At 46.4% G+C, this 11,514-nt stretch overlaps 1 protein-coding gene across 1 annotated transcript; it reads right to left on the bottom strand.

Annotated features, from left to right (window-relative positions):
* Positions 1–812: 812 nt before the first annotated feature.
* Positions 813–6,887, bottom strand: LOC122458361 (maestro heat-like repeat-containing protein family member 2B). Its single transcript, XM_043506786.1, has 8 exons — positions 6,765–6,887; positions 4,583–4,721; positions 3,741–3,767; positions 3,293–3,415; positions 2,797–2,876; positions 2,169–2,307; positions 1,900–1,995; positions 813–1,056 (listed from the first exon to the last, which is right to left on the bottom strand). Exons 2-8 carry the CDS (start codon positions 4,709–4,711, stop codon positions 877–879), a joined length of 774 nt encoding a protein of 257 aa, XP_043362721.1. The 5' UTR covers positions 4,712–4,721; positions 6,765–6,887; the 3' UTR covers positions 813–876.
* Positions 6,888–11,514: the final 4,627 nt, after the last annotated feature.

Here is an 11,514-nt window from a genome sequence, read left to right as displayed (position 1 = left end):
TCAGTTTACTGTGTATGCACAGGAAATAGATTAGCTTCAAAGCAAAGAACAAGAGGCCATCTGCATTTCCTAGTCTTTCTTGGGGGAAGGTCCAGCTGTAACCATTTCTGTGAGGTAGGCTTGTCAACTTGCTCGGATAGCTAGAAAAGAGAAGGCTCGGGCCTCATCCTGTCATCTCTAGTCTGCTGAAACTTTGAACAGGGAAAGTATAAGCCATAGGACAAAGAGCTTCCAAATCATCATTTGGAAAAACCACGAAAATGCATGGAAAAACTAACAGACTTTACATCTAAGCTGCCTTTGGATTCTGATCGGTTGGGATGATTCCAGAGAGACTTTTACAAGCCAGCAGTTTATTCCATCACTGTTGTGATCCTGAACTATGAACATTGAAAGTCACTTGTATGGATATTGATCTTTTAACCATTTGTAACTCTCTTCTTTCTTTTAAGAAGAAATCTTAGATTTAGTTATTAAGGATTGGCTGACAGCATGCTATTTGGGAAAGACCTGAGATTCACACTGACCTGGGGATAAGCATCTGGTCCTTTATGATGGGTGAACCTCACATATGGTGAATCAGGTTTTCAGTAACCCCTCACTATATTAGACTGGGCTGTTTAGATGGGAGTTAAGATCTGGAATGTCAAAAGGGGACCGTGTTTGGCATTTTGTTAACTAGGATGGAAGCTCTTTTGCTGTTGACTTGGTGAATCTAATTCTAGAATAAGCCATCAGTTTGGGGAATTGTCTGCCCTCTACTTCTTGCAGTCTGCCTGGAGTATGGTCACAGCATTGTTGTGTGAACCTCTCTCTTATGGAAGCAGAGGGATCTTAGTCACTTTGAGATCCCAGCTGCTGCCCTGGAAGCTTTTTTCATGCATTTGCGTTGAGTGTCAGATCGGTTATAAGCAGGGAAGTCAGCTGAAGGAAGAGTAAGGCTATACTCACTGTGCTATGAACTGTCTCTTGAAAGGCAGTCAGCAGCTGGATGCTGGCCCGCAAGGCCCTTTCTCTTTCCCACTCCTTCCCTGAATGGAGCCATGTCTCTAGTAGCTGTTGGTAGAGCAGGGGAATGGACAGAGTTAGTACCAGAAAATCACTCCCAAAAGTTCCTCTTAAACAGGTTTAATTGTCACTAAAATCCCTCTCCAAAGCATCTGACTTCCATGGAGCAAAGGAATTACATGTCTAATGGATTCATCTCTGGGTGATTGAAGCCAAAGGAGTTACATGAGAGATGAATCTGGGCCCGTGTCTGTGATGTCTGCTGTAGACTGTCTGATGGGATTGGTCTACCACATTGCATGCTGTTTAATGTCTGCTGCTGTGTTCTGTTTCCTGGGCAACTTCTCCCACGTTGAGTGGCAAAATGACAGAGAGAAGCATTTCTTTTTCTTAATTTGAAGAAGAGAAGAAGTCCCCCCCCAGCCCAGCTCCTTTTAGAACTTCATTTTTATACTGAAGGTGCCTCAAACTCCCCACCCCTCAGCTCTTCAAGATATTCTGTTCATGTTTGAGGAACAGGAAGTCTCCTCTGAATGAGTTTCCATACACAGGGCATAACTCAGTATGAATGAATTTCTCTTTGAAGAAGTGATCAGTTTCAACGGGTTCTCTTGGATTTGGCTACTGCAGTGGTGATTTTCTTGCCGGTCCAAGTAGTGTCAACTACATTGTAAGAACTTGGTCCCAATCCAGCCCTGGCATAAAATGGCATAGCTTCTGTGGATTTCAACAGGGCACATGCCTGCTTATCCCAGGAAGAATTTGGTGCTTTTTCCCCTACAATTCACTCCATTGTGAAAAATTCCTCCACAACTGAAGCTTGATCCCCTAAATCTCTGACTCTTCCCTGCTGTCACACAAGAAACAAACATGGTTCAATGTTCTACTCACTTGAAACATTTCCCAGAACCAGTGTGCGGTTGGTTCTTCCTCCAGCAAAATCTTCATTAGCTTGCCAAGAGCTTCCAAGGACTCTACGTACAGTGACTGAAACCAGAAGAGAAGGAGTGAGACTCAGCACAGATAATTTGTGGGGGGGAAGGGGGAGGCTGGGGAAAGCTAACCATAACCTTGCAAGGGAGGCCATGTGTGACTGCCATCACCCAGTGCCTGCTGGGCAGAAATACAGTGGATGGTGCCTGAGGAGAATTGTCACGTACCTGTATAGGCAGAGCATTCTTTGCTGTCTCGCCTTCTTCTTTCATCATCTTTTCCAAGGGAGGGAGGGGAAACAAACTTTTGAAACACTGATCAAGGAGCTCACGGTTTTCCTCCAAGGTCAAAGATGGTTTGAGTTTGCTGGCAGAAGGAAGAGAGAGAGAAAAGTCATGGATTAGACTCAGTACCACCTCCAAGTAAAAGAAATGGGTCCAATGACTGGAGATTGTCCCAATCTAAAACCCCAAATGCAAACAACGCCTCATTTTGCAGCTGAGTACCTCTTTGCACCTCTATTAAGTATTGGTTCATCTAGAAGTAAAGCTAAAGCTTCAAGTCCCCTTTTTAGAGAAGCCCACAAGCTTCCTTCCTCCTGCCAGCTAGCCAGACACCTCCCTCCCCATCTGAACTCTCCTCCATTGTACTGCATGCCCCATAATCTCCAAGCTTGTGTCCTTCAAGCACAAACCTCCAAATGGACACACTCAAACCCTCAAGAACTAAAGTTCTGCTGGTGAGCAGCATGTGAGCCAAATCCTGCAGGCATCAGACTGCTTCCAACCTGACACTCATGAATTAACAAAGAAGAAGACGTCACAGTGCCAGGAAATATGGCAGAAAATAGCCTACCTCAGATGTCCAATGGCAAGAATTGCCTTGTAGCGAACTGGAGATGCCAGGGAATCCTGTGGTTCCTTTTTAATGAAGTCCTGAAATGCATAAATAGGGACATAAAAAATGGGAAATGGATCTGAAAGGCAGAGAGGCCTTCCTCTCACACCCTGAATCAGGGCCATATGCCAGACCTGTAATAAACAGACACCATGCTCAGCAGGCTCTCTGTCTCAGAAATGGACCGTAGGGCCATCTGCAGGCTATACAGAGGACAGAAAGATAACTCCCCAGACACAAGCCATTCCTTCCACATACAGCCCACAATAGGTCGGCATCCCTGCCAAGCTCAGAGTGGAACCAGCAGCATTCTGGGTGCCATGCAGGTAGCTCATGAGACTGCAGTGGTACAGTCACAGACAATGGATAAAACAACATCTACCTGGAAAACCAGTCTTATTACATTACAACAAACTCCTTTGTACTTCAGTTCTCAAAGCTCCTAATCACTCACCAGCATGTAGCCAAGGAACTCCAGTTTGTAAGAGAATTCGAACTTCTGGGAGTCTCTGGTCTCCAAAATGGCACAGCTAATCTCCATGACATTCTGGATGAGGGTTAATTTTAGGTACATGTCCTACATAATCCAGAAGGAGAAACAAGAGGATGTGGATGAGAAATGGAGAGAAGAACCAGAGTCCAGAAGATAAAGATCAGGAATTAAATCTAGCCTCAGGAGAGGAGAGAGGTGTCCACAGACCCCAGAAGGCAGAGGACCCTGGCTCTGCAGCCACCTCAGAAGAAAAGAAAACCCAGGTTCATGAAAGAAATCCAGGTCCACTTACACCAGAGCAGCCAGGACTCCTGCTTGATGTAGCAAGGAAATCAAGCTCTGTGCAATTTAAACAAGCAACTTGTGTATAGAAAAGGCAAGAGCTGAGGGCAGATTATTTAGAATTTACCTTGTTTGTAACAGTGATGCCCAGCACCTGAAAAACAAAATGCACAACAGCTATTAGCAATGTCTATAGTCCCACATAACACACATCCTCAAAATGGCCTGGCTGGTGAATATGGAGCAGAGAGAAATCACTATTGTTAAATCTTCCAAAAGGCAGGAAATGTATCCAGAGGGGGTGTTTTGCAGATATCAAGATCAGGGGCCATCCTATGGAATATTTGCATTTGTGAACTCCTGGAAGATATCTGTTTGGTTCAACTGTGATCAACATTTTGACAATGGCTAAATGAGAGTCTCAGTTAGACAGGACAGAATTGAATGGTAAAGTGACATGGAGAGGTTGCACTGAGAGGAGAGTCAATACTAGCAGTCAGACACCTAGGGAACAGAAATAATGAGCACACAGACAAACAAGACGACAGAGAAGAGGTAAGGGAAGTAGTGAGTCCAAGAAACAGAGTGACAGCAAATAAACTAAATACAAGTTAGCACCATTCTCTCTTGGGTAGCAAAAGATAGAGCTAGATACACATACATATTAGGGGAGTTAGAAGGTTATTCTGAATAGCCTGAGTGTGACTGCATCTGAATTACTGTGTAGCTGTGCTCGACAGAATTTCAGAAGAATATAGAAAAACTATAGAAAACACAAAGAAGAGCAACAAAAATGATACAACATGTGACAGCTCACGCTCCATCCATTACAGTTTTAAATTTGAGTTATGTGACAAATTATTGCTCAAAGGAGAGTTTTAGAAAATACAAGCCCTCTCTCTATAAATCAGAGGCAATGCTATAACTTCAGGGTAATGCCCCTCACAGTTGTCACGCAAAAGCTCTTACCTGACAACTGGTTCTGTAATGGTGAAGGACGTTCCCTGTGATGTCTGCCTCTACTCGGGAGAGAAGCTGCTCTTTTGGAGCATGGACAGCCATGTTGCTGTATGCTGCGAGTCTTGCCTCTTGTCCCATGGTGGTAGTCCTAGACAATCGGAAACGTCACTAGAGACAAGTTCTTCTGATTCATTTGGCCTTGGAATTCTGATCTGCTGCTGACCGAGGAATTGCTCACAGCAGCAAGAGCAGCTTGCACTTGCAAAGCTCTTTTCAGCCAAAGATCTCAAACCACTTGCAAAAAGTATTAAAGCAATATAATCACTGTGTGAGGTAGGGAGATATTAGTATCTCCATGCCAGGGATGGCAAGTTTGTAGAAATTTTGGTGGTGCCCAGAACCCGCCCCCCCCCACTCCGCCCCCCACGTGCCTAAGGCTCTGGGAGGGAGTTTGGATGGGAGGAGGAGGTCTGGGGTGCAGGCCCTGGACTGGGGATTAGGATGCATGAGGGGTACATGGTACAGGCTCTGGGAGGGAGTTTGGGTGGGGGAAGGGGTCTGGGATGCAGGCTCCAGGCTGGGGCAGGTGGTCAGGGTGCAGGAGGGAGATTAGGTGCAGGCTCTGGGAGGGAGGGCAGAGGGCTGGGGTGCAGGTTGTGGGTGGGAGTTTGGGGACAGGCTCTGGGCTGGGGCAGGGGGTGGGTGTGCAGGAGGGGGTGAGGGTGCAGGCTCTGGAACAGGGTTTGAGAATTGGAGGGGGTGCAGGGGTGAGGGCTGTGGGGCTGGGGATGAGGGGTTTGGGGTATGGGAGGGGCTCAGGGCTGGGGCAGAGGGTTAGGGTGCGGGGGGATGAGGACTTTGCCTGGAGCTGGGGATGAGAGGTTTGGGGTGTGGGAGGGGCTCAGGGCTGGGGCAGCCTGCCCTGGCGCCAGTGGAGGGACTTGGGGGGGCACAAGGATCCTGTGGCAGCAGTTGATACCCAAAGCCGGCAGAGCAGAGTCAGCGTGAGCTGCAGGATCTGGACAGTGAGCAGGGGCAGCAAGTGGGGGCCGGGGGACACTTGGGCGAGGCAGGCGGGGCTGGGGGAGGCGCATGGCGGCGGCAGGCGGGGCCGGGGGGAGACCCAGCCCCAAACATTGGTGGAGCCCGGGCACCATGAGCCCCTAGAACTCGCCGCCCCGTCTCCATTGTTCCCACTGGGTAACTCTGACACAGAGAGCCGAAAAGGCTGAACTGACAGCAGTGAAGTACACAGGAGTTTAGTCATTGACACTGGTGGGTACAAGATCGGGCACTAAATGTTTTGCCTAAGGCTGCACAGTGAGTAAATGGCAGAGCCAGCAATGGAAGCCCAGAGGCCTAGTCTCCTGCTCTATCCTCTAGATCAGTGGTGTTCAACCAGGGGTACTTGTGTGCCCCTGAGGGTCTGCAGAGGTCTTTCAGGGGGTAGATCAACTCATCTAGATATTTGCCTAGTTTTACAGCAGACTACAAAGAAAGCACTTGCAAAGTTACTAACTCAAATTTCATACAATGGCTTCTTTAGATTACTCTATATACTGCACACTGAAATGCAAGTACAATATTTATATTCCAGTTGATTTATTTTCTAATTCTAGGGTAAAAATGAGAAAATAAGCAGTCTATTTTCAGGAATAATATGCTATTTATAATTTTATGCCTGATTTTGTAAGCAAGTAGTTTTTAAGTGAGGTGAAATTTGGGGTACACAAAAAAAAAAATCAGACTGCTGAAAGGGGGAAATCTGGAAAGGTTGAGAACCACTGCTCTAAATCAGAGGTTCCCTAATTGTCATCCGTAGACCACTGGTGGTTTACCTATAGCGGGTTGGTTAGCCACATGTTGCTTGCAACGCCTCCTCATTTTCAGCTACTAACCTGGAATAAAAAACAGCTAAAAATACCTTCAATGCTTTTCCATGCAAGCAACTGATGTAGTTCTAACACATTGTGCATGGGAGGGGCGCTCAAGTCATGAGACATCAGATGATAAAAATCACTTGAGAGAAGCCCAGCTCCACATTGTGCTCCTCTCTGCTTAACTGCAGGCATCACGTAGAACGCGTACATTGGGGGACAATGCTAGCTGACCAGAACCAGACATTCCAGCGGAGCTGTTACCCCTGCTTTAGAGGGAGAGGAAGTTTGAGAGAACCCCCTGGCTCCTTTACCTTCAGGTGGCTGATGAACCCAGAAATCTTAACCTTGCTCATTGCAGCCCCAAACTCCTGAAGTGCATTCAAGATGAGGTCCAAGTGGCTCTCAGCACAGATTGTGAGGATGGAAATGACTCCCTGTCACCCAAGAAAAATACGGGTTAGGATCGAACCAGGTATCTGATAGATCCCACAAGTCCATTCCTTTCACCTGAAGTGGTGTAAAGTGCCAATCAGGCCTGAGACACATGGGGAGCAGGGGCTGAGTGAAATAGCAATGAAGAGGATAGGAAGCAAAATGGCATCTGTCCCAAGCCAACTCAGAGCTGAGCCCCACAGGGAGCATTCAGGGATTACTTGGTAAAATGGGGAGAGGGACAGAGCCTGCACCTGTCTCTCAGGGGCTTACATATAGTCTGTTGTTGTCAGAAGTGCATGAATCTGTGATTTCACACGGACCAGGTCCTCACAAGCTGTTAAGGACATTCCTAGCGCCTTATACAGGAAGCTCTGAAAGAAAGAGACCAGCCCTGAGATATCAGTAACACAACGTGCCTGTCAGTACAGACCCAGCTCAGCAATACTCAGGAAGGAACAAGATAGCCAAGTCCAAGCACCCATACTGCAGAAACATCCCATCATCTAGCCCAGCCAGAGAACCAACAATGCAGTACAGACAAGCAGCCTGTCCAAGCAAATATTGAAAGGGCAGGGGGGCAAGAGAGAAGGGAACAAGTACAAACAAATTTTATATGCAGAATAAAATAACAAGTAATGAAGCCTTGAGAGAAGCCTTATGCAGCCCTCCAATCAGAATTTCAGGGGAAAGTAACTAGGAACTAAGCCTTAACAGAGAACAAACCTTCTCTTTGGAGGGGCTGGCATAGCCGGCCATCTGCCGGCTCAACTCAAGGGACATCTGGCTGCTCCAGGCACTGTCGTCTATCATCTCCAGAGATGTTCTTAGGAACTGAGTGTAAAACAAGAGTTAAAGCAGATGGTTAATTGCAAGAATTTGGGGGTTGTTGTGGGGTTTGGGGTTTTGTTTGGTTGGTTGGTTTTTGCTTCCTTGTTCTGTTGTAAACTTTCCAATATTCAGGTGTCACGGGAAGATTATTTCCCTCTTGAGAACTATAAACATTGACAACCCAGACCTCCTCTGCCTGTTGTTCTTGAACCTTTGCCTGGGGATTCCTCTCGGTCCCCAAACGCAGATGGACAGTGAATTGGAGAATGAGATGGAGCCAAGACATCTGACCATTGAGGAGTGATTGGCCAGTGGATGGAGGATGGGTCTAGTCAACTTTGACCAAAGGGCCCTGGACTACGAAGGACCAGGCACCTTCTCTGAAGTGCTATGGACCCTTTATGACACCTCCCAAGGGTACCCAGGGTTGTGAGGGACCTCATCACCACCTGCCCTTAGCATGAGGAAGCCTTTTCTGTGCCTGCCAAGTGTCAGCTCCCGACTCTGCCAGTCACAGGAAACACAAGCACACTCTTCTCACCCCATCCAGGCTCCACTGTCCTTCTACAGATAAGCCATCGGTACACTCCAACCGCCCAGCCCCCTGTGCATCCCCAGAATGTCCAGCCCCTGTTCCACTGGACACTCACAGAATTCAGAGGTTTGCTACACACCACCTTACCAGTTTCACCTCAGCATCACCACTCCATTTCACACACTTAGATACGTTGATAGTGAAAACAAGTAGAGTTTAATTCACAAAGATCAGAGACTTGAGAAGCAGCAAGAAAAATTAATGTAAACAAATGGTTACATAAAAATAAAATCCTAACAGACTTCTAGAGCTTCAACTTAAATAACCAAACAGTCCCCTGTCTCACAAGGGATAGCTCCCCCAAATCTCTCTCCCAGCATGAAACACCCAGACCAAATGTGATCCTCCATTCATAAGACAAGCCAGTTGGCAATTCGTCCAATAGGTAAAGGATACCTGGTACAGGATACCTCTGGACCTCCAGATATAGTTCCAAGCATCCATTGTCCACTTGTAAACAGGGTACCCCCTATTGTTCGTTTGTTTTTCTTGTATTGAATCTCCTCTGAAGACTTTGCAATCATTTGATTAGAATTTTGCTCTATTGATTAGCATCCACTGTGAATAATTACTCAGTCTACATACAGTCATTCAGGTAGCTAAGCATCTCCTGCCTGAAAGAAATTTCTTTATCACCTTCTGGTGACCAGCCCCAACTCACAGACCTTCAAAGCATCAATTTCAGTAGACAACCATAACGCCTTCTATATTATCCATCCAGGCCCTGTGCAATGATTATGAGGAGCAGTGTGGCACAGACATCCAGTAAAAGCTTTACTTGACATCCTTTGATGATATAGAGATCAGATACAGGGAATCCTGGGAACGCTATGCACTCCTGTGGTCTCTGCCAGTGGGCACCCAAAGGACCAGGGGTCACACCCTCAATTTCCATTGAAGTCAGCCACAGTTTAGTAACTCTCAGCACTTTGCTGTTTCAGGCCCAAATTTTGAACAGCAGCCAGGAAATATCAGAAACCTCACAAGAGAACCTAATCTTATTTGATTTTTTAGCCCAAAGACTTTCAAATGAGGCTGGATCTGGAATGGGAAATTCTAGAGTGTAATCCAACCCCAAATGGAACTCCAAACCTTCTGGGGCTTCTTTGTCACTAGGTCCTTTCCTTTCATTTTCAGCACTCGCCATAAAAATGTTCTTGTCTGGATTTACATGAGGCTGTAAAGAGCTCTTTCTGACCAGAAAGGCTTCTCCATGAGATACAGTCACCAAACCTTGTCTTGTCTCTTTCCTTTTTGGATTTCTCAGAGCAAATTTTCTTTTGGAGTGGCAAATGAAAAAAAAAATCCTTTAGCTGTCCCCCAGTGATGCATTAGCACCATTAGCATGCTGGTTTTCTGGTTAAGTTTTGTGTTGTTCCCAGTGGTAATACAGAGGGATTTATAACTAGAGCTGGTTGAACAATAGTAAGTCCATTTCACAAAACAAGTGGGATTTTTTTGTTTTCTTGATTTTTCAACACACAAATGAAAAGTGAAAAAACAAAAATTATTTTGCTTTTCAAAATTAAAAATGACCATTATTCAATTCTTTGTTTTCCCCCTTTCCTTCCCTTTATCCCTCATCCCCGTGCTTTTTTTCCCCTCTTCCACTTTGAGATTGAAAAAGTGTGGGGGGGAAGGAGACAAACAGCAAAGCAACTGAAAAAACCCCCCCAAAAAACATCAACTTCAGTTTCAAAAAACTAAACATTTTCTATTTGGATTGGGGTTGTTTTGTTTTGGGGTTTTTTTTTGTGTTAAAAAAAAAACAACCTGAAAAATTTTAAAATGTCCCATGAAAATAAAAAAGCCATTTTTCATTGAACAAAAGTTGCAAATGAAATGGTTTGACCAGCTCTGCTTATAATGAATAATTTATCAATAATTTTCCCCCAGCTGATACATTTGGATGGGGGAGGCAGGACTGTGACAATACATCTGAAAGCCATCCTGTACCTGAAGCAGCATTTGCTTCCACCGTGCATGGTCCAGGGAATTCTCTGTGTTTCCTATAAATGAGGAGGCAAAACAATAATGTCACCTAGATTAGCAAGAAGAGTCATCCCAGGTATCTCCTTTGCAATCTGTCCTTCTAAAAGAGGTAAGAGGTTTTTCGCAGGAGTGGGTGGGTGAGATTCTGTGGCCTGCGTTGTGCAGGAGGTCAGACTAGATGATCAGAATGGTCCCTTCTGACCTTGATATCTATGAAAGGGATTAACAATAGCTGGGCTGATGGGGAAAGGAGCCACAGCTGTAGCCCGGGTAATCAGGGCCCAGCTGGCCCTTATAAGAGGGCAGTGGGCCAGTAGGACAAGGTTTTTCTCTCTCTAGTTGTGAAGGGAGCAGGGCCTGATTGCCTGTAGAAAGGGAACTGGGAATGAGGCAGGGCTGGGGAAAGGCCAGAGGAGCAGGGAAGCTCTAGGCTGGCAACTCCCCAGGCTGTCGGGCCTGGTCCAAGGTCCATAGGGGTACTGGGTTGCAGGGAAAGGCAGCAGACCCAAACCTCTTGCCTGTGATGACTGGCTCTTACACTGCAGTCTGCCCCAGGGTGCAGGGGCTTGATGATGACTGGCAGTAGCCCAGACTGAGGCAAGGTGGGGATTAGAGGGTTGGGCATTCCCCAGAGTGGGGAGACCCATAGAGACTGAGGGGGTACTGCCAGGGGGCAGCACCCTGGGTAAAAAGGGCACCGGGGTCTGGGAGGGACATGGGCCTGCAAAGGGTGCTTTGTGCAGGAAAGAGCTAATTCCCAGATGGCCAGCAGGAGGCGCTGCAGGGGTGAGTTGTTGCGCTGTCACGGGGACCTGCGCCAACAGAAAGTATCCTGTTTCAGAGTAGCAGCCGTGTCAGTCTATATCTGCAAAAAGGAAAGGAGGACTTGTGGCACCTTAGAGACTAACAAATTTATTTGAGCATAAGCTTTCGTGAGCTACAGCTCACTTCATCGGATGTTACGTACCTTGCTGGCATTTTCATTCAGGGCCAGTCAACCCACCAGGAGTGAGATGCCTCTTGACTTTAATGGGAGCTGAAGGTGCTGAGCACCTCACAAAACTGTTCAGCACATCAGAAGACTGGGTTTGATATGAATACAAACTTTTCCTGCAGAATAAGAGATTCTGGACTTGATCCGAACTGGATGTAAATCGGTGTAGCTTCACGGAAGTCAATGGAATTATACTGATTTACATCAGCTGAGAATC

Source organism: Dermochelys coriacea, chromosome 20 (assembly GCF_009764565.3).
Source record: "Dermochelys coriacea isolate rDerCor1 chromosome 20, rDerCor1.pri.v4, whole genome shotgun sequence".
NCBI classification, from domain to species: Eukaryota; Metazoa; Chordata; order Testudines; family Dermochelyidae; genus Dermochelys; species Dermochelys coriacea.
This window is presented reverse-complemented; position numbering and strand designations above follow the sequence as displayed.